Consider the following 27,945-nt stretch of genomic DNA (forward strand, 5'->3'; position numbering starts at 1 on the left):
AGTAGGAGGAGGAGTTATAGCTAGCAGCAGTAGGAGGAGTTATAGCTAGCAGCAGTAGGAGGAGTTATAGCTAGCAGCATTAGGAGGAGTTATAGCTAACAGCAGTAGAAGGAGTTATAGCTAGCAGCAGTAGGAGGAGTTATAGCTAACAGCAGTAGGAGGAGTTATAGCTAACAGCAGTAGGAGGAGTTATAGCTAGCAGCAGGAGCAGGAGTTAAAGCTAGCAGTAGTAGGAGGAGTTATAGCTAGCAGCAGGAGGAGGAGTTATAGCTAACAGCAGTAGGAGGAGTTATAGCTAACAGCAGTAGGAGGAGTTATAGCTAACAGCAGTAGGAGGAGTTACAGCTAGCAGCAGCAGTAGGAGGAGGAGTTATAGCTAGCAGCAGTAGGAGGAGTTATAGCTAACAGCAATAGCAGGAGTTATAGCTAGCAGTAGTAGGAGGAGTTATAGCTAACAGCAGTAGGAGGAGTTATAGCTAACAGCAGTAGGAGGAGTTATAGCTAACAGCAGTAGGAGGAGTTATAGCTAACAGCAGTAGGAGGAGTTATAGCTAACAGCAGTAGTAGGAGTTATAGCTAACAGCAGCAGTAGGAGGAGTTATAGCTAACAGCAGTAGGAGGAGTTATAGCTAGCAGCAGTAGGAGGAGTTATAGCTAACAGCAGCAGTAGGAGGAGTTATAGCTAGCAGCAGGAGGAGGAGTTATAGCTAACAGCAGCAGTAGGAGGAGTTACAGCTAGCAGCATTAGGAGGAGTTATAGCTAACAGCAGCAGTAGGAGGAGTTATAGCTAACAGCAGTAGGAGGAGTTATAGCTAGCAGCAGTAGGAGGAGGAGTTATAGCTAACAGCAGTAGGAGGAGTTATAGCTAGCAGCAGTAGGAGGAGTTATAGCTAACAGCAGTAGGAGGAGGAGTTATAGCTAACAGCAGTAGGAGGAGTTATAGCTAGCAGCAGTAGGAGGAGTTATAGCTAGCAGCAGTAGGAGGAGTTATAGCTAACAGCAGTAGGAGGAGTTATAGCTAACAGCAGTAGGAGGAGTTATAGCTAACAGCAGTAGTAGGAGGAGTTATAGCTAGCAGCAGTAGTAGGAGGAGTTATAGCTAACAGCAGTAGGAGGAGTTATAGCTAGCAGCAGTAGGAGGAGTTATAGCTAGCAGCATTAGGAGGAGTTATAGCTAACAGCAGTAGGAGGAGTTATAGCTAGCAGCAGTAGGAGGAGTTATAGCTAGCAGCATTAGGAGGAGTTATAGCTAGCAGCAGTAGGAGGAGTTATAGCTAGCAGCAGTAGGAGGAGTTATAGCTAACAGCAGCAGTAGGAGGAGTTATAGCTAACAGCAGTAGGAGGAGTTATAGCTAGCAGCAGTAGAAGGAGTTATAGCTAGCAGCAGTAGGAGGAGTTATAGCTAGCATCATTAGGAGGAGTTATAGCTAACAGCAGCAGTAGGAGGAGTTATAGCTAACAGCAGCAGTAGGAGGAGTTATAGCTAACAGCAGCAGTAGGAGGAGTTATAGCTAACAGCAGTAGTAGGAGGAGTTATAGCTAACAGCAGTAGGAGGAGTTAAATCTAACAGCAGTAGTAGGAGGAGTTATAGCTAACAGCAGTAGTAGGAGGAGTTATAGCTAGCAGCAGTAGTAGGAGGAGTTATAGCTAACAGCAGTAGGAGGAGTTATAGCTAGCAGCAGTAGGAGGAGTTATAGCTAACAGCAGTAGGAGGAGTTATAGCTAACAGCAGTAGGAGGAGTTATAGCTAACAGCAGTAGGAGGAGTTAAATCTAACAGCAGTAGTAGGAGGAGTTATAGCTAGCAGCAGTAGTAGGAGGAGTTATATCTAACAGCAGTAGGAGGAGTTATAGCTAGCAGCAGTAGTAGGAGGAGTTATATCTAACAGCAGTAGGAGGAGTTATAGCTAACAGCAGTAGTAGGAGGAGTTATAGCTAGCAGCAGTAGTAGGAGGAGTTATAGCTAACAGCAGGAGGAGGAGTTATAGCTAACAGCAGTAGGAGGAGTTATAGCTAACAGTAGTAGGAGGAGTTATAGCTAGCAGCAGTAGTAGGAGGAGTTATAGCTAGCAGCATTAGGAGGAGTTATAGCTAGCAGCAGTAGGAGGAGTTAAATCTAACAGCAGTAGGAGGAGTTATAGCTAGCAGCAGTAGTAGGAGGAGTTATATCTAACAGCAGTAGGAGGAGTTATAGCTAACAGCAGTAGGAGGAGTTATAGCTAGCAGCAGTAGGAGGAGTTATAGCTAGCAGCAGTAGGAGGGGTTATAGCTAACAGCAGTAGGAGGAGTTATAGCTAACAGCAGTAGGAGGAGTTATAGCTAGCAGCAGTAGGAGGAGTTATAGCTAGCAGCATTAGGAGGAGTTATAGCTAACAGCAGTAGAAGGAGTTATAGCTAGCAGCAGTAGGAGGAGTTATAGCTAACAGCAGTAGGAGGAGTTATAGCTAACAGCAGTAGGAGGAGTTATAGCTAGCAGCAGGAGCAGGAGTTAAAGCTAGCAGTAGTAGGAGGAGTTATAGCTAGCAGCAGGAGGAGGAGTTATAGCTAACAGCAGTAGGAGGAGTTATAGCTAACAGCAGTAGGAGGAGTTATAGCTAACAGCAGTAGGAGGAGTTACAGCTAGCAGCAGCAGTAGGAGGAGGAGTTATAGCTAGCAGCAGTAGGAGGAGTTATAGCTAACAGCAGTAGGAGGAGTTATAGCTAGCAGTAGTAGGAGGAGTTATAGCTAACAGCAGTAGGAGGAGTTATAGCTAACAGCAGTAGGAGGAGTTATAGCTAACAGCAGTAGGAGGAGTTATAGCTAACAGCAGTAGTAGGAGGAGTTATAGCTAACAGCAGTAGGAGGAGTTATAGCTAACAGCAGTAGTAGGAGTTATAGCTAACAGCAGCAGTAGGAGGAGTTATAGCTAACAGCAGTAGGAGGAGTTATAGCTAGCAGCAGTAGGAGGAGTTATAGCTAACAGCAGCAGTAGGAGGAGTTATAGCTAGCAGCAGGAGGAGGAGTTATAGCTAACAGCAGCAGTAGGAGGAGTTACAGCTAGCAGCATTAGGAGGAGTTATAGCTAACAGCAGCAGTAGGAGGAGTTATAGCTAACAGCAGTAGGAGGAGTTATAGCTAGCAGCAGTAGGAGGAGGAGTTATAGCTAACAGCAGTAGGAGGAGTTATAGCTAGCAGCAGTAGGAGGAGTTATAGCTAACAGCAGTAGGAGGAGGAGTTATAGCTAACAGCAGTAGGAGGAGTTATAGCTAGCAGCAGTAGGAGGAGTTATAGCTAGCAGCAGTAGGAGGAGTTATAGCTAACAGCAGTAGGAGGAGTTATAGCTAACAGCAGTAGGAGGAGTTATAGCTAACAGCAGTAGTAGGAGGAGTTATAGCTAGCAGCAGTAGTAGGAGGAGTTATAGCTAACAGCAGTAGGAGGAGTTATAGCTAGCAGCAGTAGGAGGAGTTATAGCTAGCAGCATTAGGAGGAGTTATAGCTAACAGCAGTAGGAGGAGTTATAGCTAGCAGCAGTAGGAGGAGTTATAGCTAGCAGCATTAGGAGGAGTTATAGCTAGCAGCAGTAGGAGGAGTTATAGCTAGCAGCAGTAGGAGGAGTTATAGCTAGCAGCAGTAGGAGGAGTTATAGCTAGCAGCAGTAGGAGGAGTTATAGCTAGCAGCAGTAGGAGGAGTTATAGCTAGCAGCAGTAGGAGGAGTTATAGCTAACAGCAGGAGGAGGAGGAGTTATAGCTAACAGCAGCAGTAGTAGGAGGAGGAGTTATAGCTAACAGCAGCAGTAGGAGGAGTTATAGCTAACAGCAGTAGTAGGAGGAGTTATAGCTAACAGCAGTAGGAGGAGTTATAGCTAGCAGCATTAGGAGGAGTTATAGCTAACAGCAGTAGAAGGAGTTATAGCTAGCAGCAGTAGGAGGAGTTATAGCTAACAGCAGTAGGAGGAGTTATAGCTAACAGCAGTAGGAGGAGTTATAGCTAGCAGCAGGAGCAGGAGTTAAAGCTAGCAGTAGTAGGAGGAGTTATAGCTAGCAGCAGGAGGAGGAGTTATAGCTAACAGCAGTAGGAGGAGTTATAGCTAACAGCAGTAGGAGGAGTTATAGCTAACAGCAGTAGGAGGAGTTACAGCTAGCAGCAGCAGTAGGAGGAGGAGTTATAGCTAGCAGCAGTAGGAGGAGTTATAGCTAACAGCAATAGGAGGAGTTATAGCTAGCAGTAGTAGGAGGAGTTATAGCTAACAGCAGTAGGAGGAGTTATAGCTAACAGCAGTAGGAGGAGTTATAGCTAACAGCAGCAGTAGGAGGAGTTATAGCTAACAGCAGTAGGAGGAGTTATAGCTAGCAGCAGTAGGAGGAGTTATAGCTAACAGCAGCAGTAGGAGGAGTTATAGCTAGCAGCAGGAGGAGGAGTTATAGCTAACAGCAGTAGGAGGAGTTATAGCTAGCAGCAGTAGGAGGAGTTATAGCTAGCAGCAGTAGGAGGAGTTATAGCTAACAGCAGTAGGAGGAGTTATAGCTAACAGCAGTAGGAGGAGTTATAGCTAACAGCAGTAGTAGGAGGAGTTATAGCTAGCAGCAGTAGTAGGAGGAGTTATAGCTAACAGCAGTAGGAGGAGTTATAGCTAGCAGCAGTAGGAGGAGTTATAGCTAGCAGCATTAGGAGGAGTTATAGCTAACAGCAGTAGGAGGAGTTATAGCTAGCAGCAGTAGGAGGAGTTATAGCTAGCAGCAGTAGGAGGAGTTATAGCTAACAGCAGTAGGAGGAGTTATAGCTAACAGCAGTAGGAGGAGTTATAGCTAACAGCAGTAGTAGGAGGAGTTATAGCTAGCAGCAGTAGTAGGAGGAGTTATAGCTAACAGCAGTAGGAGGAGTTATAGCTAGCAGCAGTAGGAGGAGTTATAGCTAGCAGCATTAGGAGGAGTTATAGCTAACAGCAGTAGGAGGAGTTATAGCTAGCAGCAGTAGGAGGAGTTATAGCTAGCAGCATTAGGAGGAGTTATAGCTAGCAGCAGTAGGAGGAGTTATAGCTAGCAGCAGTAGGAGGAGTTATAGCTAGCAGCAGTAGGAGGAGTTATAGCTAGCAGCAGTAGGAGGAGTTATAGCTAGCAGCAGTAGGAGGAGTTATAGCTAGCAGCAGTAGGAGGAGTTATAGCTAACAGCAGGAGGAGGAGGAGTTATAGCTAACAGCAGCAGTAGTAGGAGGAGGAGTTATAGCTAACAGCAGCAGTAGGAGGAGTTATAGCTAACAGCAGTAGTAGGAGGAGTTATAGCTAACAGCAGTAGGAGGAGTTAAATCTAACAGCAGTAGTAGGAGGAGTTATAGCTAACAGCAGTAGTAGGAGGAGTTATAGCTAGCAGCAGTAGTAGGAGGAGTTATAGCTAACAGCAGTAGGAGGAGTTATAGCTAGCAGCAGTAGGAGGAGTTATAGCTAACAGCAGTAGGAGGAGTTATAGCTAGCAGCAGTAGTAGGAGGAGTTATATCTAACAGCAGTAGGAGGAGTTATAGCTAGCAGCAGTAGTAGGAGGAGTTATATCTAACAGCAGTAGGAGGAGTTATAGCTAACAGCAGTAGTAGGAGGAGTTATAGCTAGCAGCAGTAGTAGGAGGAGTTATAGCTAACAGCAGGAGGAGGAGTTATAGCTAACAGCAGTAGGAGGAGTTATAGCTAACAGTAGTAGGAGGAGTTATAGCTAGCAGCAGTAGTAGGAGGAGTTATAGCTAGCAGCATTAGGAGGAGTTATAGCTAGCAGCAGTAGGAGGAGTTAAATCTAACAGCAGTAGGAGGAGTTATAGCTAGCAGCAGTAGTAGGAGGAGTTATATCTAACAGCAGTAGGAGGAGTTATAGCTAACAGCAGTAGGAGGAGTTATAGCTAGCAGCAGTAGGAGGAGTTATAGCTAGCAGCAGTAGGAGGGGTTATAGCTAACAGCAGTAGGAGGAGTTATAGCTAACAGCAGTAGGAGGAGTTATAGCTAGCAGTAGGAGGAGGAGTTATAGCTAGCAGCAGTAGGAGGAGTTATAGCTAGCAGCAGTAGGAGGAGTTATAGCTAGCAGCATTAGGAGGAGTTATAGCTAACAGCAGTAGAAGGAGTTATAGCTAGCAGCAGTAGGAGGAGTTATAGCTAACAGCAGTAGGAGGAGTTATAGCTAACAGCAGTAGGAGGAGTTATAGCTAGCAGCAGGAGCAGGAGTTAAAGCTAGCAGTAGTAGGAGGAGTTATAGCTAGCAGCAGGAGGAGGAGTTATAGCTAACAGCAGTAGGAGGAGTTATAGCTAACAGCAGTAGGAGGAGTTATAGCTAACAGCAGTAGGAGGAGTTACAGCTAGCAGCAGCAGTAGGAGGAGGAGTTATAGCTAGCAGCAGTAGGAGGAGTTATAGCTAACAGCAATAGGAGGAGTTATAGCTAGCAGTAGTAGGAGGAGTTATAGCTAACAGCAGTAGGAGGAGTTATAGCTAACAGCAGTAGGAGGAGTTATAGCTAACAGCAGCAGTAGGAGGAGTTATAGCTAACAGCAGTAGGAGGAGTTATAGCTAGCAGCAGTAGGAGGAGTTATAGCTAACAGCAGCAGTAGGAGGAGTTATAGCTAGCAGCAGGAGGAGGAGTTACAGCTAGCAGCAGCAGTAGGAGGAGGAGTTATAGCTAGCAGCAGTAGGAGGAGTTATAGCTAACAGCAATAGGAGGAGTTATAGCTAGCAGTAGTAGGAGGAGTTATAGCTAACAGCAGTAGGAGGAGTTATAGCTAACAGCAGTAGGAGGAGTTATAGCTAACAGCAGCAGTAGGAGGAGTTATAGCTAACAGCAGTAGGAGGAGTTATAGCTAGCAGCAGTAGGAGGAGTTATAGCTAACAGCAGCAGTAGGAGGAGTTATAGCTAGCAGCAGGAGGAGGAGTTATAGCTAACAGCAGCAGTAGGAGGAGTTACAGCTAGCAGCATTAGGAGGAGTTATAGCTAACAGCAGCAGTAGGAGGAGTTATAGCTAACAGCAGTAGGAGGAGTTATAGCTAGCAGCAGTAGGAGGAGGAGTTATAGCTAACAGCAGTAGGAGGAGTTATAGCTAGCAGCAGTAGGAGGAGTTATAGCTAACAGCAGTAGGAGGAGGAGTTATAGCTAACAGCAGTAGGAGGAGTTATAGCTAGCAGCAGTAGGAGGAGTTATAGCTAGCAGCAGTAGGAGGAGTTATAGCTAACAGCAGTAGGAGGAGTTATAGCTAACAGCAGTAGGAGGAGTTATAGCTAACAGCAGTAGTAGGAGGAGTTATAGCTAGCAGCAGTAGTAGGAGGAGTTATAGCTAACAGCAGTAGGAGGAGTTATAGCTAGCAGCAGTAGGAGGAGTTATAGCTAGCAGCATTAGGAGGAGTTATAGCTAACAGCAGTAGGAGGAGTTATAGCTAGCAGCAGTAGGAGGAGTTATAGCTAGCAGCATTAGGAGGAGTTATAGCTAGCAGCAGTAGGAGGAGTTATAGCTAGCAGCAGTAGGAGGAGTTATAGCTAACAGCAGCAGTAGGAGGAGTTATAGCTAACAGCAGTAGGAGGAGTTATAGCTAGCAGCAGTAGAAGGAGTTATAGCTAGCAGCAGTAGGAGGAGTTATAGCTAGCATCATTAGGAGGAGTTATAGCTAACAGCAGCAGTAGGAGGAGTTATAGCTAACAGCAGCAGTAGGAGGAGTTATAGCTAACAGCAGCAGTAGGAGGAGTTATAGCTAACAGCAGTAGTAGGAGGAGTTATAGCTAACAGCAGTAGGAGGAGTTAAATCTAACAGCAGTAGTAGGAGGAGTTATAGCTAACAGCAGTAGTAGGAGGAGTTATAGCTAGCAGCAGTAGTAGGAGGAGTTATAGCTAACAGCAGTAGGAGGAGTTATAGCTAGCAGCAGTAGGAGGAGTTATAGCTAACAGCAGTAGGAGGAGTTATAGCTAACAGCAGTAGGAGGAGTTATAGCTAACAGCAGTAGGAGGAGTTAAATCTAACAGCAGTAGTAGGAGGAGTTATAGCTAGCAGCAGTAGTAGGAGGAGTTATATCTAACAGCAGTAGGAGGAGTTATAGCTAGCAGCAGTAGTAGGAGGAGTTATATCTAACAGCAGTAGGAGGAGTTATAGCTAACAGCAGTAGTAGGAGGAGTTATAGCTAGCAGCAGTAGTAGGAGGAGTTATAGCTAACAGCAGGAGGAGGAGTTATAGCTAACAGCAGTAGGAGGAGTTATAGCTAACAGTAGTAGGAGGAGTTATAGCTAGCAGCAGTAGTAGGAGGAGTTATAGCTAGCAGCATTAGGAGGAGTTATAGCTAGCAGCAGTAGGAGGAGTTAAATCTAACAGCAGTAGGAGGAGTTATAGCTAGCAGCAGTAGTAGGAGGAGTTATATCTAACAGCAGTAGGAGGAGTTATAGCTAACAGCAGTAGGAGGAGTTATAGCTAGCAGCAGTAGGAGGAGTTATAGCTAGCAGCAGTAGGAGGGGTTATAGCTAACAGCAGTAGGAGGAGTTATAGCTAACAGCAGTAGGAGGAGTTATAGCTAGCAGCAGTAGGAGGAGTTATAGCTAGCAGCATTAGGAGGAGTTATAGCTAACAGCAGTAGAAGGAGTTATAGCTAGCAGCAGTAGGAGGAGTTATAGCTAACAGCAGTAGGAGGAGTTATAGCTAACAGCAGTAGGAGGAGTTACAGCTAGCAGCAGCAGTAGGAGGAGGAGTTATAGCTAGCAGCAGTAGGAGGAGTTATAGCTAGCAGTAGTAGGAGGAGTTATAGCTAACAGCAGTAGGAGGAGTTATAGCTAACAGCAGTAGGAGGAGTTATAGCTAACAGCAGTAGGAGGAGTTATAGCTAACAGCAGTAGGAGGAGTTATAGCTAACAGCAGTAGGAGGAGTTATAGCTAACAGCAGTAGTAGGAGTTATAGCTAACAGCAGCAGTAGGAGGAGTTATAGCTAACAGCAGTAGGAGGAGTTATAGCTAGCAGCAGTAGGAGGAGTTATAGCTAACAGCAGCAGTAGGAGGAGTTATAGCTAGCAGCAGGAGGAGGAGTTATAGCTAACAGCAGCAGTAGGAGGAGTTACAGCTAGCAGCATTAGGAGGAGTTATAGCTAACAGCAGCAGTAGGAGGAGTTATAGCTAACAGCAGTAGGAGGAGTTATAGCTAGCAGCAGTAGGAGGAGGAGTTATAGCTAACAGCAGTAGGAGGAGTTATAGCTAGCAGCAGTAGGAGGAGTTATAGCTAACAGCAGTAGGAGGAGGAGTTATAGCTAACAGCAGTAGGAGGAGTTATAGCTAGCAGCAGTAGGAGGAGTTATAGCTAGCAGCAGTAGGAGGAGTTATAGCTAACAGCAGTAGGAGGAGTTATAGCTAACAGCAGTAGGAGGAGTTATAGCTAACAGCAGTAGTAGGAGGAGTTATAGCTAGCAGCAGTAGTAGGAGGAGTTATAGCTAGCAGCAGTAGGAGGAGTTATAGCTAGCAGCAGTAGGAGGAGTTATAGCTAGCAGCAGTAGGAGGAGTTATAGCTAGCAGCAGTAGGAGGAGTTATAGCTAGCAGCAGTAGGAGGAGTTATAGCTAGCAGCAGTAGGAGGAGTTATAGCTAACAGCAGGAGGAGGAGGAGTTATAGCTAACAGCAGCAGTAGTAGGAGGAGGAGTTATAGCTAACAGCAGTAGGAGGAGGAGTTATAGCTAGCAGCAGTAGGAGGAGTTATAGCTAGCAGCATTAGGAGGAGTTATAGCTAACAGCAGTAGGAGGAGTTATAGCTAACAGCAGCAGTAGGAGGAGTTATAGCTAACAGCAGTAGGAGGAGTTATAGCTAGCAGCAGTAGGAGGAGTTATAGCTAGCAGCATTAGGAGGAGTTATAGCTAACAGCAGTAGGAGGAGTTATAGCTAGCAGCAGTAGGAGGAGTTATAGCTAGCAGCATTAGGAGGAGTTATAGCTAGTAGCAGTAGTAGGAGGAGTTATAGCTAGCAGCAGTAGGAGGAGTTATAGCTAACAGCAGTAGTAGGAGGAGTTATAGCTAACAGCAGTAGGAGGAGTTATAGCTAACAGCAGTAGAAGGAGTTATAGCTAACAGCATTAGGAGGAGTTATAGCTAACAGCAGTAGGAGGAGTTATAGCTAGCAGCAGTAGGAGGAGTTATAGCTAGCAGCATTAGGAGGAGTTATAGCTAGTAGCAGTAGTAGGAGGAGTTATAGCTAGCAGCAGTAGGAGGAGTTATAGCTAACAGCAGTAGTAGGAGGAGTTATAGCTAACAGCAGTAGGAGGAGTTATAGCTAACAGCAGTAGAAGGAGTTATAGCTAACAGCAGTAGGAGGAGTTATAGCTAACAGCAGTAGGAGGAGTTATAGCTAACAGCAGTAGGAGGAGTTATAGCTAACAGCAGTAGGAGGAGTTATAGCTAACAGCAGTAGGAGGAGTTATAGCTAGCAGCAGTAGTAGGAGGAGTTATAGCTAACAGCAGTAGGAGGAGTTATAGCTAACAGCAGGAGGAGGAGGAGTTATAGCTAACAGCAGTAGGAGGAGTTATAGCTAACAGCAGCAGGAGGAGGAGTTATAGCTAGCAGCAGTAGGAGGAGTTATAGCTAGCAGCAGTAGGAGGAGTTATAGCTAGCAGCAGCAGTAGGAGGAGTTATAACTAGCAGCAGTAGGAGGAGGAGTTATAGCTAACAGCAGTAGTAGGAGGAGTTATAGCTAACAGCAGTAGGAGGAGTTATAGCTAGCAGCAGTAGTAGGAGGAGTTATAGCTAACAGCAGTAGGAGGAGTTATAGCTAGCAGCAGTAGTAGGAGGAGTTATAGCTAGCAGCAGTAGGAGGAGGAGTTATAGCTAACAGCAGTAGGAGGAGTTATAGCTAGCAGCAGTAGGAGGAGTTATAGCTAACAGCAGCAGTAGGAGGAGTTATAGCTAACAGCAGTAGTAGGAGGAGTTATAGCTAGCAGCAGTAGGAGGAGTTATAGCTAACAGCAGCAGTAGGAGGAGTTATAGCTAGCAGCAGTAGGAGGAGTTATAGCTAGCAGCAGTAGGAGGAGTTATAGCTAGCAGCAGTAGGAGGAGTTATAGCTAGCAGCAGTAGGAGGAGTTATAGCTAGCAGCAGTAGGAGGAGTTATAGCTAGCAGCAGTAGGAGGAGTTATAGCTAACAGCAGGAGGAGGAGGAGTTATAGCTAACAGCAGCAGTAGTAGGAGGAGGAGTTATAGCTAACAGCAGTAGGAGGAGGAGTTATAGCTAGCAGCAGTAGGAGGAGTTATAGCTAGCAGCATTAGGAGGAGTTATAGCTAACAGCAGTAGGAGGAGTTATAGCTAACAGCAGCAGTAGGAGGAGTTATAGCTAACAGCAGTAGGAGGAGTTATAGCTAGCAGCAGTAGGAGGAGTTATAGCTAGCAGCAGTAGGAGGAGTTATAGCTAACAGCAGCAGTAGGAGGAGTTATAGCTAACAGCAGTAGTAGGAGGAGTTATAGCTAGCAGCAGTAGGAGGAGTTATAGCTAACAGCAGCAGTAGGAGGAGTTATAGCTAGCAGCAGTAGGAGGAGTTATAGCTAGCAGCAGTAGGAGGAGTTATAGCTAGCAGCAGTAGGAGGAGTTATAGCTAGCAGCAGTAGGAGGAGTTATAGCTAGCAGCAGTAGGAGGAGTTATAGCTAGCAGCAGTAGGAGGAGTTATAGCTAACAGCAGGAGGAGGAGGAGTTATAGCTAACAGCAGCAGTAGTAGGAGGAGGAGTTATAGCTAACAGCAGTAGGAGGAGGAGTTATAGCTAGCAGCAGTAGGAGGAGTTATAGCTAGCAGCATTAGGAGGAGTTATAGCTAACAGCAGTAGGAGGAGTTATAGCTAACAGCAGCAGTAGGAGGAGTTATAGCTAACAGCAGTAGGAGGAGTTATAGCTAGCAGCAGTAGGAGGAGTTATAGCTAGCAGCATTAGGAGGAGTTATAGCTAACAGCAGTAGGAGGAGTTATAGCTAGCAGCAGCAGTAGGAGGAGTTATAGCTAACAGCAGTAGGAGGAGTTATAGCTAGCAGCAGTAGGAGGAGTTATAGCTAACAGCAGTAGAAGGAGTTATAGCTAACAGCAGTAGGAGGAGTTATAGCTAACAGCAGTAGGAGGAGTTATAGCTAACAGCAGTAGGAGGAGTTATAGCTAACAGCAGTAGGAGGAGTTATAGCTAACAGCAGTAGGAGGAGTTATAGCTAACAGCAGTAGGAGGAGTTATAGCTAGCAGCAGTAGTAGGAGGAGTTATAGCTAACAGCAGTAGGAGGAGTTATAGCTAACAGCAGGAGGAGGAGGAGTTATAGCTAACAGCAGTAGGAGGAGTTATAGCTAACAGCAGCAGGAGGAGTTATAGCTAACAGCAGCAGGAGGAGGAGTTATAGCTAGCAGCAGTAGGAGGAGTTATAGCTAGCAGCAGTAGGAGGAGTTATAGCTAGCAGCAGCAGTAGGAGGAGTTATAACTAGCAGCAGTAGGAGGAGGAGTTATAGCTAGCAGCAGTAGGAGGAGTTATAGCTAACAGCAGCAGTAGGAGGAGTTATAGCTAACAGCAGTAGTAGGAGGAGTTATAGCTAGCAGCAGTAGGAGGAGTTATAGCTAGCAGCAGTAGGAGGAGTTATAGCTAACAGCAGCAGTAGGAGGAGTTATAGCTAACAGCAGTAGGAGGAGTTATAGCTAGCAGCAGTAGTAGGAGGAGTTATAGCTAACAGCAGTAGGAGGAGTTATAGCTAACAGCAGCAGTAGGAGGAGTTATAGCTAACAGCAGTAGGAGGAGTTATAGCTAACAGCAGCAGTAGGAGGAGTTATAGCTAACAGCAGTAGTAGGAGGAGTTATAGCTAACAGCAGTAGTAGGAGGAGTTATAGCTAGCAGCAGTAGGAGGAGTTATAGCTAGCAGCAGTAGGAGGAGTTATAGCTAACAGCAGCAGTAGGAGGAGTTATAGCTAACAGCAGTAGGAGGAGTTATAGCTAGCAGCAGTAGTAGGAGGAGTTATAGCTAACAGCAGTAGGAGGAGTTATAGCTAACAGCAGCAGTAGGAGGAGTTATAGCTAACAGCAGTAGGAGGAGTTATAGCTAGCAGCAGTAGTAGGAGGAGTTATAGCTAACAGCAGGAGGAGGAGGAGTTATAGCTAACAGCAGTAGGAGGAGTTATAGCTAACAGCAGTAGGAGGAGTTATAGCTAGCAGCAGTAGGAGGAGTTATAGCTAACAGCAGTAGGAGGAGTTATAGCTAACAGCAGGAGGAGGAGGAGTTATAGCTAACAGCAGTAGGAGGAGTTATAGCTAACAGCAGGAGGAGGAGGAGTTATAGCTAACAGCAGTAGAAGGAGTTATAGCTAACAGCAGGAGGAGGAGGAGTTATAGCTAACAGCAGCAGTAGGAGGAGTTATAGCTAACAGCAGCAGTAGGAGGAGGAGTTATAGCTAACAGCAGTAGGAGGAGTTATAGCTAACAGCAGGAGGAGGAGGAGTTATAGCTAACAGCAGCAGTAGGAGGAGTTATAGATAACAGCAGTAGTAGGAGGAGTTATAGCTAACAGCAGTAGGAGGAGTTATAGCTAACAGCAGCAGTAGGAGGAGTTATAGCTAACAGCAGTAGGAGGAGTTATAGCTAGCAGCAGTAGAAGGAGTTATAGCTAACAGCAGTAGGAGGAGTTATAGCTAACAGCAGTAGGAGGAGTTATAGCTAGCAGCAGTAGGAGGAGTTATAGCTAACAGCAGTAGAAGGAGTTATAGCTAACAGCAGCAGTAGGAGGAGTTATAGCTAACAGCAGTAGGAGGAGTTATAGCTAGCAGCAGTAGGAGGAGTTATAGCTAACAGCAGTAGAAGGAGTTATAGCTAACAGCAGCAGTAGGAGGAGTTATAGCTAACAGCAGTAGTAGGAGGAGTTATATCTAACAGCAGTAGGAGGAGTTATAGCTAACAGCAGTAGGAGGAGTTATAGCTAACAGCAGTAGGAGGAGTTATAGCTAACAGCAGTAGTAGGAGGAGTTATAGCTAGCAGCAGTAGGAGGAGTTATAGCTAGCAGCATTAGGAGGAGTTATAGCTAACAGCAGTAGGAGGAGTTATAGCTAACAGCAGCAGTAGGAGGAGTTATAGCTAACAGCAGTAGGAGGAGTTATAGCTAGCAGCAGTAGGAGGAGTTATAGCTAGCAGCATTAGGAGGAGTTATAGCTAACAGCAGTAGGAGGAGTTATAGCTAGCAGCAGCAGTAGGAGGAGTTATAGCTAACAGCAGTAGGAGGAGTTATAGCTAGCAGCAGCAGGAGGAGTTATAGCTAGCAGCATTAGGAGGAGTTATAGCTAGCAGCAGTAGTAGGAGGAGTTATAGCTAGCAGCAGTAGGAGGAGTTATAGCTAGCAGCAGTAGGAGGAGTTATAGCTAGCAGCAGTAGGAGGAGTTATAGCTAGCAGCAGTAGGAGGAGTTATAGCTAGCAGCAGTAGTAGGAGGAGTTATAGCTAACAGCAGCAGTAGGAGGAGTTATAGCTAACAGCAGGAGGAGGAGGAGTTATAGCTAACAGCAGTAGGAGGAGTTATAGCTAACAGCAGTAGTAGGAGGAGTTATATCTAACAGCAGTAGGAGGAGTTATAGCTAGCAGCAGTAGTAGGAGGAGTTATATCTAACAGCAGTAGGAGGAGTTATAGCTAGCAGCAGTAGTAGGAGGAGTTATATCTAACAGCAGTAGGAGGAGTTATAGCTAACAGCAGTAGGAGGAGTTATAGCTAACAGCAGTAGGAGGAGTTATAGCTAACAGCAGGAGGAGGAGGAGTTATAGCTAACAGCAGGAGGAGGAGGAGTTATAGCTAACAGCAGTAGGAGGAGTTATAGCTAACAGCAGCAGTAGGAGGAGTTATAGCTAACAGCAGCAGTAGGAGGAGGAGTTATAGCTAACAGCAGTAGGAGGAGTTATAGCTAACAGCAGGAGGAGGAGGAGTTATAGCTAACAGCAGCAGTAGGAGGAGTTATAGCTAACAGCAGTAGTAGGAGGAGTTATAGCTAACAGCAGTAGGAGGAGTTATAGCTAACAGCAGCAGTAGGAGGAGTTATAGCTAACAGCAGTAGGAGGAGTTATAGCTAGCAGCAGTAGGAGGAGTTATAGCTAACAGCAGTAGAAGGAGTTATAGCTAACAGCAGTAGGAGGAGTTATAGCTAACAGCAGTAGGAGGAGTTATAGCTAGCAGCAGTAGGAGGAGTTATAGCTAACAGCAGTAGAAGGAGTTATAGCTAACAGCAGCAGTAGGAGGAGTTATAGCTAACAGCAGTAGGAGGAGTTATAGCTAGCAGCAGTAGGAGGAGTTATAGCTAACAGCAGTAGAAGGAGTTATAGCTAACAGCAGCAGTAGGAGGAGTTATAGCTAACAGCAGTAGTAGGAGGAGTTATATCTAACAGCAGTAGGAGGAGTTATAGCTAACAGCAGTAGGAGGAGTTATAGCTAACAGCAGTAGGAGGAGTTATAGCTAACAGCAGTAGTAGGAGGAGTTATAGCTAGCAGCAGTAGGAGGAGTTATAGCTAGCAGCATTAGGAGGAGTTATAGCTAACAGCAGTAGGAGGAGTTATAGCTAACAGCAGCAGTAGGAGGAGTTATAGCTAACAGCAGTAGGAGGAGTTATAGCTAGCAGCAGTAGGAGGAGTTATAGCTAGCAGCATTAGGAGGAGTTATAGCTAACAGCAGTAGGAGGAGTTATAGCTAGCAGCAGCAGTAGGAGGAGTTATAGCTAACAGCAGTAGGAGGAGTTATAGCTAGCAGCAGCAGGAGGAGTTATAGCTAGCAGCATTAGGAGGAGTTATAGCTAGCAGCAGTAGTAGGAGGAGTTATAGCTAGCAGCAGTAGGAGGAGTTATAGCTAGCAGCAGTAGGAGGAGTTATAGCTAGCAGCAGTAGGAGGAGTTATAGCTAGCAGCAGTAGGAGGAGTTATAGCTAGCAGCAGTAGTAGGAGGAGTTATAGCTAACAGCAGCAGTAGGAGGAGTTATAGCTAACAGCAGGAGGAGGAGGAGTTATAGCTAACAGCAGTAGGAGGAGTTATAGCTAACAGCAGTAGTAGGAGGAGTTATATCTAACAGCAGTAGGAGGAGTTATAGCTAGCAGCAGTAGTAGGAGGAGTTATATCTAACAGCAGTAGGAGGAGTTATAGCTAGCAGCAGTAGTAGGAGGAGTTATATCTAACAGCAGTAGGAGGAGTTATAGCTAACAGCAGTAGGAGGAGTTATAGCTAACAGCAGTAGGAGGAGTTATAGCTAACAGCAGGAGGAGGAGGAGTTATAGCTAACAGCAGGAGGAGGAGGAGTTATAGCTAACAGCAGTAGGAGGAGTTATAGCTAACAGCAGTAGGAGGAGTTATAGCTAACAGCAGTAGGAGGAGTTATAGCTAACAGCAGTAGGTTGAGGAGTTATAGCTAACAGCAGCAGTAGGAGGAGTTATAGCTAACAGCAGGAGGAGGAGTTACAGCTAGCAGCAGTAGGAGGAGTTATAGCTAGCAGCAGTAGGAGGAGTTATAGCTAGCAGCAGGAGGAGGAGTTATAGCTAACAGCAGGAGGAGGAGTTATAGCTAACAGTAGTAATGTAATATAGTAATCGTGTTCCTACCTGTAATGTGGCAGGGCCTGGTTACAGAATGGTAGTAGTAATGTAGTAGTAGTTATGTAGTAGTAAGTATAGTGTGTATGTTTGTAGTAGTAGTTATGTAGTATTAAGTATAGTGTGTATGTTTGTATGTAGTAGCAATAGTGATAGTACCTGTGATGTGGTACGGGCTGGCTGGCTCTGCTGCACTACTGGGGGAGTTAGGGTAGCTGGTAGGGGTGGGGGACTGATTGAGGGAGGAGGAGGAGGGGGGGGAGGAGAAGGAGGTGCATGGGAGATGAGGGAAGGAGTCTGGGTAGGTGGCGTTCTGTGGCATCAGTGGCTCGTTGTGGAGAGAGGCGTTCCGGAACTTAGCCAGTAGACTGTGCTGGGGATTAAACTCACTGTGGCGGGGGACCAACACCGGGGGGAGCACTGAGAGAAGGAGAGGAGGGGGAGGGAGGAGGAGGAGGAGGAGGGAGGAGCAGAGGGAGGAGGAGGAGGAGAGGGAGGAGCAGAGGGAGAGATAACGAGAGACAGAGGGATAGAGTGATAGAGAGAGAGGGGGAGAGTAAGAGCGAGAGATAGAGAGACAGAGAGAGACAGAGAGACAGACAGAGAGAGAGAGAGAGACAGAGACAGAGAGAGAGACAGACAGAGAGCGAGAGACAGACAGACAGACAGACAGACAGACAGACAGACAGACAGACAGACAGACAGACAGACAGACAGACAGACAGACAGACAGACAGACAGACAGACAGACAGACAGACAGACAGACAGACAGACAGACAGAGACAGAGAGAGAGAGAGAGGCAGAAAGAGATAAAGAGAGAAACAGAGAGAGATACAGAGACAGACAGAGAGAGAGACAGACAGAGAGAGAGACAGACAGAGAGAGAGAGAGGCAGAAAGAGAGAAAGAGAGAAACAGAGAGAGATACAGAGACAGACAGAGAGAGAGAGAGGGGAGGATGGAAAAAAAGTGAGAGATAGAGACAGATGGAGATTAGATATTTCTTTGTCTGATTTTTACAGATATTTGCTTTCCGTAGAAGAAAATGCACTGCGATAAGGTGAGACATAGCATAGGCCAGAATTAACATCAAACAGACACATTACTGAAAAACTACACAAGAATGAAGGCTTAAGGAGAGAGAGAGACACTGCTTGATCAATAATTACAGTTCTTCTCATATCAAATGACTGTAAATCCAGTCTGTCTATGGGCAGAACACTGTGCTGAGATCAGATTTCATCCCACATCCCTTCTGACCTTCATCAAAGACAATTAAAACACAGGAACAAAACAAGTACACGAGTGGTATGCGTCTGAAATGGCTCCCTACTCCCTATGCGGGCCCTGGTCAAAAGTAGTGCACTACAGTGAAAAGGATGCAATTAGACTCTGGTCTTGGGCAAAAAAAAAGTCCACTGAACCAAATATTCTGGCAAACACCGTACACTGTACTGCAATTCACCTGGTGTCTCTACCTGTCTGTAGTGGTTAATATAGCTACATACCTGGTGTCTCTACCCGTCTGTAGTGGTTAATATAGCTACATACCTGGTGTCTCTACCCGTCTGTAGTGGTTAATATAGCTACATACCTGGTGTCTCTACCCGTCTGTAGTGGTTAATATAGCTACATACCTGGTGTCTCTACCCGTCTGTAGTGGTTAATATAGCTACATACCTGGTGTCTCTACCCGTCTGTAGTGGTTGATATAGCTACATACCTGGTGTCTCTACCCGTCTGTAGTGGTTAATATAGCTACATACCTGGTGTCTCTACCCGTCTGTAGTGGTTAATATAGCTACATACCTGGTGTCTCTACCCGTCTGTAGTGGTTAACATAGCTACATACCTGGTGTCTCTACCCGTCTGTAGTGGTTAATATAGCTACATACCTGGTGTCTCTACCCGTCTGTAGTGGTTAATATAGCTACATACCTGGTGTCTCTACCCGTCTGTAGTGGTTAATATAGCTACATACCTGGTGTCTCTACCCGTCTGTAGTGGTTAATATAGCTACATACCTGGTGTCTCTACCCGTCTGTAGTGGTTAATATAGCTACATACCTGGTGTCTCTACCCGTCTGTAGTGGTTAATATAGCTACATACCTGGTGTCTCTACCCGTCTGTAGTGGTAAGGGTTGATACAGATGTCTTTCTGTTTGGATCCGAAGGCGAATTCGCAGCACTCTAAGGCCTTGAGCTCATGGTGAGACTGCAGGTCGGGCCAGCGCCACACCCTACAGTAGATAACGTGGGGGAGTCCCTTCCTGTGGGACACCTGGAGACGACCGTCCAACGACCGGGGGATGGTCACACACTTACCTGTTGGAGGAGGTAGAGAGGGGGGTTAGAGACACACAGAGGAGGAGGAGGAGGTAGAGAGGGGGTTAGAGACACACAGAGGAGGAGGTAGAGAGGGGGGTTAGAGACACACAGAGGAGGAGGAGGTAGAGAGGGGGGTTAGAGACACACAGAGGAGGAGGTAGAGAGGGGGGTTAGAGACACACAGAGGAGGAGGTAGAGAGGGGGGTTAGAGACACACAGAGGAGGAGGTAGAGAGGGGGGTTAGAGATACACAGAGGAGGAGGAGGTAGAGAGGGGGGTTAGAGACACACAGAGGAGGAGGAGGAGGTAGAGAGGGGGGTTAGAGACACACAGAGGAGGAGGAGGAGGTAGAGAGGGGGGTTAGAGACACACAGAGGAGGAGGAGGAGGTAGAGAGGGGGGTTAGAGATACACAGAGGAGGAGGTAGAGAGGGGGGTTAGAGACACACAGAGGAGGAGGAGGTAGAGAGGGGGGTTAGAGACACACAGAGGAGGAGGTAGAGAGGGGGGTTAGAGACACACAGAGGAGGAGGTAGAGAGGGGGGTTAGAGACACACAGAGGAGGAGGAGGTAGAGAGGGGGGTTAGAGACACACAGAGGAGGAGGTAGAGAGGGGGGTTAGAGACACACAGAGGAGGAGGAGGAGGTAGAGAGGGGGGTTAGAGACACACAGAGGAGGAGGTAGAGAGGGGGGTTAGAGACACACAGAGGAGGAGGAGGAGGTAGAGAGGGGGGTTAGAGACACACAGAGGAGGAGGAGGAGGTAGAGAGGGGGGTTAGAGATACACAGAGGAGGAGGTAGAGAGGGGGGTTAGAGACACACAGAGGAGGAGGTAGAGAGGGGGGTTAGAGACACACAGAGGAGGAGGTAGAGAGGGGGGTTAGAGACACACAGAGGAGGAGGAGGTAGAGAGGGGGGTTAGAGACACACAGAGGAGGAGGTAGAGAGGGGGGTTAGAGACACAGAGGAGGAGGTAGAGAGGGGGGTTAGAGACACAGAGGAGGAGGTAGAGAGGGGGGTTAGAGACACACAGAGGAGGAGGTAGAGAGGGGGGTTAGAGACACACAGAGGAGGAGGAGGAGGTAGAGAGGGGGGTTAGAGACACACAGAGGAGGAGGTAGAGAGGGGGATTAGAGACACACAGAGGAGGAGGAGGAGGTAGAGAGGGGGGTTAGAGATACACAGAGGAGGAGGTAGAGAGGGGGGTTAGAGACACACAGAGGAGGAGGAGGAGGTAGAGAGGGGGGTTAGAGACACACAGAGGAGGAGGAGGAGGTAGAGAGGGGGGTTAGAGACACACAGAGGAGGAGGAGGTAGAGAGGGGGGTTAGAGACACACAGAGGAGGAGGAGGAGGTAGAGAGGGGGGTTAGAGACACACAGAGGAGGAGGAGGAGGTAGAGAGGGGGGTTAGAGACACACAGAGGAGGAGGTAGAGAGGGGGGTTAGAGACACACAGAGGAGGAGGTAGAGAGGGGGGTTAGAGACACACAGAGGAGGAGGTAGAGAGGGGGGTTAGAGACACACAGAGGAGGAGGTAGAGAGGGGGGTTAGAGACACACAGAGGAGGAGGTAGAGAGGGGGGTTAGAGACACACAGAGGAGGAGGAGGTAGAGAGGGGGGTTAGAGACACACAGAGGAGGAGGAGGTAGAGAGGGGGGTTAGAGATACACAGAGGAGGAGGAGGTAGAGAGGGGGGTTAGAGACACACAGAGGAGGAGGTAGAGAGGGGGGTTAGAGACACACAGAGGAGGAGGTACAGAGGGGGGTTAGAGACACACAGAGGAGGAGGAGGTAGAGAGGGGGGTTAGAGACACACAGAGGAGGAGGTAGAGAGGGGGGTTAGAGACACACAGAGGAGGAGGAGGAGGTAGAGAGGGGGGTTAGAGACACACAGAGGAGGAGGTAGAGAGGGGGGTTAGAGACACACAGAGGAGGAGGAGGTAGAGAGGGGGGTTAGAGATACACAGAGGAGGAGGTAGAGAGGGGGGTTAGAGACACACAGAGGAGGAGGTAGAGAGGGGGGTTAGAGACACACAGAGGAGGAGGAGGTAGAGAGGGGGGTTAGAGACACACAGAGGAGGAGGAGGAGGTAGAGAGGGGGGTTAGAGACACACAGAGGAGGAGGTAGAGAGGGGGGTTAGAGACACACAGAGGAGGAGGTAGAGAGGGGGGTTAGAGACACACAGAGAATAGGAGGTAGAGAGGGGGGTTAGAGACACACAGAGGAGGAGGAGGAGGTAGAGAGGGGGGTTAGAGACACACAGAGGAGGAGGAGGAGGTAGAGAGGGGGGTTAGAGACACACAGAGGAGGAGGTAGAGAGGGGGGTTAGAGACACACAGAGGAGGAGGAGGTAGAGAGGGGGGTTAGAGACACACAGAGGAGGAGGAGGTAGAGAGGGGGGTTAGAGATACACAGAGGAGGAGGTAGAGAGGGGGGTTAGAGACACACAGAGGAGGAGGAGGAGGTAGAGAGGGGAGTTAGAGACACACAGAGGAGGAGGAGGTAGAGAGGGGGGTTAGAGACACACAGAGGAGGAGGTAGAGAGGGGGGTTAGAGACACACAGAGGAGGAGGAGGAGGTAGAGAGGGGAGTTAGAGACACACAGAGGAGGAGGAGGTAGAGAGGGGGGTTAGAGACACACAGAGGAGGAGGTAGAGAGGGGGGTTAGAGACACACAGAGGAGGAGGAGGAGGTAGAGAGGGGGGTTAGAGACACACAGAGGAGGAGGAGGAGGTAGAGAGGGGGGTTAGAGATACACAGAGGAGGAGGTAGAGAGGGGGGTTAGAGACACACAGAGGAGGAGGAGGTAGAGAGGGGAGTTAGAGATACACAGAGGAGGAGGTAGAGAGGGGGGTTAGAGACACACAGAGGAGGAGGTAGAGAGGGGAGTTAGAGACACACAGAGGAGGAGGTAGAGAGGGGGGTTAGAGACACACAGAGGAGGAGGAGGTAGAGAGGGGGGTTAGAGACACACAGAGGAGGAGGTAGAGAGGGGGGTTAGAGACACACAGAGGAGGAGGAGGTAGAGAGGGGGGTTAGAGACACACAGAGGAGGAGGTAGAGAGGGGGGTTAGAGACACACAGAGGAGGAGGTAGAGAGGGGGGTTAGAGACACACAGAGGAGGAGGAGGTAGAGAGGGGGGTTAGAGATACACAGAGGAGGAGGAGGAGGTAGAGAGGGGGGTTAGAGACACACAGAGGAGGAGGAGGAGGTAGAGAGGGGGATTAGAGACACACAGAGGAGGAGGTAGAGAGGGGGGTTAGAGACACACAGAGGAGGAGGTAGAGAGGGGGGTTAGAGACACACAGAGGAGGAGGTAGAGAGGGGGGTTAGAGACACACAGAGGAGGAGGTAGAGAGGGGGGTTAGAGACACACAGAGGAGGAGGTAGAGAGGGGGGTTAGAGACACACAGAGGAGGAGGTAGAGAGGGGGGTTAGAGACACACAGAGGAGGAGGAGGAGGTAGAGAGGGGGGTTAGAGATACACAGAGGAGGAGGAGGAGGTAGAGAGGGGGGTTAGAGACACACAGAGGAGGAGGAGGAGGTAGAGAGGGGGGTTAGAGGCTATTATTGATGACTACAAGTGCTCACCGCTCACTGCACTTTAATAATTTCTCCTCATAAATTTAATTAATTCCAGATCCATGAAAGTACAGAGAACAACTGTGAAATGAAGTGAGATCCTTCTTTATCTCTCCTCACACACACACACACATACACAAACACACACACACACAAAAACACACAAATACACACACACCTCACACACACACACACACACACACACACACACACACACACACACACACACACACACACACACACACACACACACAGGGTCACTCACTGGGCTGTCCGGGGCAGCTGAGAGCTCTCTCCAGCTCCTCCATCACTCCTTTCTTCTTCTTCAGTTTCTTCACCAGGGAGTCCACAGCCTTCTCCGCCCACTTCTCCTCCTCATCCCCCTGTTTCCATCCCAGCAGCCTCTTCACTGCCGGGCTGGTGAAGGAGAAGAGTGACGTAATGGAGGTGGACGAGTGCATGATGGAGGGATGAATGGATGGAGAGATGGAGGGATAAGACATCCAACTTGGACGAAGGAGTGAGGGAATGTGATGGACGGAGTTGAGAGGGGGGGAGGAAGGGGATAGAGGGATGTGACGGATGGATTAACGGCCCACGCGGGTAGAGGAGTGAGGGAACGAGGGAGCGAGGGTTGGATGGAACTCAAGGAGGAGTGTGAGGTGTCAATGTAAACAGAAGTTGGGGTTCTCTGCTTCCTGAAGAGACCAGGAGTAGGGAGTCCGGAACGGAGGTGGGAATGTTGGAACGCTGCCACCATCCCAAATATCTTATTTTTCTTCCTCTCTCTCTCTCTCTCTCTCTCTCTCTCTCTCTCTCTCTCTCTCTCTCTCTCTCTCTCCTGGTGTGGTCAGAATGGTAGCCTCCTGTAGTGATTGTTATTCCTCACACAGTCAGAAGTCAAGTCCCGGTCGGGTTTCAGTCATCTGGCCAGAGAAGAGAGGGACGGAGTTAGGTGCTAATTTAACACACACACACACACACACACACACACACACACACACACACACACACACATAGAGGCACAGAGTTTGGCACTAATTTAACAGAAACGGTGGCTGGTCAGTGATAGGACTCAAATGAATTAGAAGTTTGATACAACAGAAGACTTGGGATTGATTTTGTTAGGAGAGAATTAGGGCTGGACACTGAATCAAGTCTATGGGGACTATAAGGATTATATATCAAATCTATGGGGACTATAGGGATTATATATCAAGTCTATGGGGACTATAGGGATTATATATGAAATCAATCATCAAGTCTATGGGGACTATAGGGATTATATATCAAATAAATCATCAAATCTATGGGGACTATAGCGATTATATATCAAATCAATCATCAAATCTATGGGGACTATAGGGATTATATATCAAATCAATCATCAAGTCTATGGGGACTATAGGGATTATATATCAAATCAATCATCAAATCTATGGGGACTATAGGGATTATATATCAAATCAATCATCAAATCTATGGGGACTATAGGGATTATATATCAAATCAATCCAATTGAGCACATCTGGGACATCATGTCTCGCTCCATCCACCAACGCCACGTTGCACCACAGACTGTCCAGGAGTTGGCGGATGCTTTAGTCCAGGTCTGGGAGGAGATCCCTCAGGAGACCATCCGCCACCTCATCAGGAGCATGCCCAGGCGTTGTAGGGAGGTCATACAGGCACGTGGAGGCCACACACACTACTGAGCCTCATTTTGACTTGTTTTAAGGACATTACATCAAAGTTGGATCAGCCTGTAGTGTGGTTTTCCACTTTAATTTTGAGGGTGACTCCAAATCCAGACCTCCATGGGTTGATACATTTGATTTCCATTGATAATTTTTGTGTGATTTTGTTGTCAGCACATTCAACTATGTAAAGAAAAAAGTATTTAATAAGATTATTTCATTCATTCAGATCTAGGATGTGTTATTTTAGTGTTCCCTTTATTTTTTTGAGCAGTGTATATCAAATCAATCATCAAGTCTATGGGGACTATAGGGATTATATATCAAATCAGTCAAATGGATTTATAAAGCCCATTTTATATCAGCTGTTGTCACAAAGTGGTTTATGGTAACCCAACCTATAGCCCTCTTTCTTTCCCAGGACTCCCTCATTCCCTCTCCCCCTCGCTCACTCCCTCATTCCCTCTCCCCCTCGCTCACTCCCTCATTCCCTCTCCCCCTCTCCCCCTCGCTCGCTCCCTCTCTCTCTCGCTCTCTCTCTCTCTCTCTGTTTTAGTCAGGCTGGCTCCCGTCCAGCAAGGTTTTGCCAAACATTACCTAATGTTTCAGTCTTACGTTTTCCTCCTCAAAATCTCCAGTTCACTGTTTTGTTTATGATCTGTCGCTCTTCATGTTTGAACCTCTTGGACTGACATGACAAAACTGATATAATATTGTTATAATTATGTTATATCTGCATTATAATCTATAGTACGTAGAATGTAGGGCAACAAAAAAATGCGGAACATGTTGTGAGTTGGACGCACCATGTTAACTGGGCTACCTAAGTAAGATCACGATCGTTGAGAGACGGGTCAGACCAAGGTGCAGCGTGCGATGTGAACGTGTTTATTTAATAATAAAACACAAACCAACGTAACGTGAAGCCCAAGGCTACACACACAATACAAGCCCAACACAGGAACAAGATCCCACAGCTAAGGTAGGCAAACAGGCTGCCTAAGTATGGTCCCCAATCAGAGACAACGAGCGACAGCTGCCTCTGATTGGGAACCACACCTGGCCAAGCATAGACATATAAATCCTAGATCGTAAACATAGAAATAATAACATAGAACTTCCACTCCCAACACTCAACTAACAAGAGTTCTATAGGTCAGGGCGCGACAGCACCGTATTGATATGCCGGGAGCAAGCGTCACTATAGGTAAGGGCGACAGCACCGTATTGATATGCCGGGAGCAAGCGTCACTATAGGTCAGGGCGTGACAGCACCGTATTGATATGCCGGGAGCAAGCGTCACTATAGGTAAGGGCGACAGCACCGTATTGATATGCCGGGAGCAAGCGTCACTATAGGTCAGCAGGCAAGGGAGTTTCATTCTGTGACTGATCATCGGATGGGAAACAGGACAGAGACTACCTCTTTACACGCAGTCCCCCCGTGTAGCTCAGTTGGTAGAGCACGGCACTTGCAACGCCAGGGTTGTGGGTTCGATTCCCACGGGGGGGCCAGCATAAAAAATAAAAAATTGTGTGCACTCACTAACTGTAAGTTGCTCTGGATAAGAGCGTCTGCTAAATGACTAAAATTGTAAAATGTGTTTCAGCCAGTCACGGTCAATTAAAAACCTACTAGCCTTGACAACGGAATTAAACAATCATGAAAGAAATAGCCTCATCTTTAGCCCACATCTTTAGCCCTCATCTTTAGCCCACATCTTTAGCCCACATGTCAGTAGGAAAGGCAGGACTGTAACTGCACAGGTTACTAGGTTTGTATTTTGGCAGCTGCGGCGCACTAGCTGACACTACAACTGCTCACCGCTCACTGCACTTGAATGCGGCGGCACGGCACCAGTGCGTCTGTTCCGCTCTGCCTGTCTTGACTCCTTTTTTGAAACTGGCGTCACTCGGTCTACAGGCTCAGATAATGCTTAATTACCTAATGCTTTATCATCACCCCCCCCCCCCCCCTCCCTCCCCCCGAATATAAACACACCAGTGTCCTTTTACTACTACGACGTTTCTTTCTGTACATGATGTTGAGGTCCTCTCCCTCTGAACACCTTCACAGAGCGACAAGGTAAACAACACGGTCACACAAACACACCGCTTTCCAACCTAGTGGTAAACTGGGTTACATATTACCATCACAATCTCTTCTGCTATTTCACAATACTTGTTTTCCTCTGTAGCCCACCACGCTTTGAAATGGCGCGATGACTTCTGATTAAAACACATTACAACCTAAGCGCACTAGGCCTATTAAATACAGGACCTAAAGATTGAGATTGGCCTAAAACATCCAATAAAAAAATAAAAGTGCATCAGAATCTGAAAATCCTTGTCATGTTTACATTGTCTACATGTTTGACCTACAATCCCAAAACAACATTTATTTAACGTGCTCATGTCTGTTGTAATCAACCAACACTAGAGGATCCACAAATTAAAGTTATTAATACCCCCCCCCAAAAAAATAATATATAATATTCTGTCTCTTACCTCTGCGGTGTGATGTCCATTCAAATACACACTGCATGGTTGTTGTGAATGAGGGATGATCCCTGTCCCCACGCGTGCGTGTTTGTGTTTGTGTCTGTCTGTCTGTGTGTGTGTGTGTGTGTGTCTGTGTGTGTGTGTGTGTGTCTGTGTGTGTGTGTGTGTGTGTGTGTGTGTGTGTGTGTGTGTGTGTGTGTGTGTGTGTGTGTGTGTGTGTGTGTGTGTGTGTGTGTGTGTGTGTGTGTGTGTAATTGCCTGAGTGTGTGTGTGATATCTAGCTGGCCAGTTGAGCGCAGCGCAGAGCAGAGCAGAGCAGAGCAGAGAGAGCAGTCAGTAGGTGTGGAGCGTGCTTGCTAGGAGCCCTGGAGCCTCTGCGAGCCGGGGCCGAGCGCCACAACCCCGGCGTCAGACAGGCTGGAGCCGCAGCGCCTGTGTGCCAGATCCCTCCGCAGCCTGCCTGCCCCTGGAACTTTCCCAGGATTTAAGAGAGATTCAGACAGACAGAGAGTCAGCAGTGGTGTGTGTGTGTGTTTTCTCTCTCTCTCTCTCTCTGTGTGTGTGTGTGTATGTGTATGTGTGTGTGTGTGTGTGTGTGTGTGTGTGTGCTGCTCATCCTAAAGCTATCTGCAACATTGCACAGATCATTGTAATTCTATTGCCCATGTTAAACACCATATATTTACCTGGTATAGAGTGAATCTATATGGTTGAGTACTATAGAGTCGGACACTGATTGACTCAGACACCGGTTCCATTTCATTTTTTTGGTCAGAATTCAAAAAAAGGTTTCAAAACATTATTTTTTTCACTTATCAATCTCTGTCTCTCTATGTTGTTCCGTTTTGATGTGTGAAATGGCCAACACATTTTACATTTTAGTCATTTAGCAGACGCTCTTATCCAGAGCGACTTACAGTTAGTGAGTGCGTACATTATTTTTATTTTTTTATACTGGCCCCCCGTGGGAAACAACACAACAACTTTATTATATTCTTCAATTCCAGGTTGCTGGAGAGGCGGTGCGGGCTAGAGAGCGCAGCTGTGTGTGTGTGTGTGTGTGTGTGTGTGTGTGTGTGTGTGCGTGTGCGCGCGTGTGTGTGTGCGTTAGAGAATGGGAAAAAGTATGATTTAAATGGTTTCTCCGTCCAGATCTGTCTACACTTGTGAGATATCCAGACACAATGCGTGTCTGAGTACCTCCGAAGGTGGGATGATCTGATCGCAATGTGTCTTTTGATTGTCTACACTTGTCTAAAAAGGTCGGCACAATCGGAATGTGGTCAAAGGACGCAAGTAGGAATC

General features: G+C 47.2%; 1 protein-coding gene and 1 long non-coding RNA gene across 4 annotated transcripts in view; one reads left to right on the forward strand and one right to left on the reverse strand.

Moving 5' to 3' along the window:
* Positions 1 to 26,997, reverse strand: part of LOC311119037 (mothers against decapentaplegic homolog 9-like) — a 33,927-nt gene extending 6,930 nt beyond the window's left edge. For all 3 annotated transcript variants that reach the window (XM_084193794.1, XM_084193795.1, XM_084193793.1), the window contains exons 1-4: positions 26,647 to 26,997; positions 22,707 to 23,367; positions 18,638 to 18,853; positions 16,686 to 16,946 (exon numbers count right to left, since the gene is read on the reverse strand). In XM_084193794.1, the coding sequence (XP_084049920.1) occupies positions 16,686 to 16,946; positions 18,638 to 18,853; positions 22,707 to 22,944 (715 nt within the window). In that variant the 5' untranslated portion in view covers positions 22,945 to 23,367; positions 26,647 to 26,997. The remainder of the gene's footprint in view (positions 1 to 16,685; positions 16,947 to 18,637; positions 18,854 to 22,706; positions 23,368 to 26,646) is intronic.
* LOC311119038 lies at positions 19,649 to 20,532 on the forward strand. Its single transcript, XR_014611898.1, has 3 exons — positions 19,649 to 19,761; positions 19,898 to 19,973; positions 20,132 to 20,532. It is a non-coding gene; the product is annotated as an uncharacterized lncRNA (long non-coding RNA).
* Positions 26,998 to 27,945: the final 948 nt, after the last annotated feature.

The sequence above is a fragment of the Coregonus lavaretus genome, assembly GCF_964263955.1.
Source record: "Coregonus lavaretus genome assembly, contig: HAP1_SCAFFOLD_513, whole genome shotgun sequence".
Classification (NCBI taxonomy): domain Eukaryota; kingdom Metazoa; phylum Chordata; class Actinopteri; order Salmoniformes; family Salmonidae; genus Coregonus; species Coregonus lavaretus.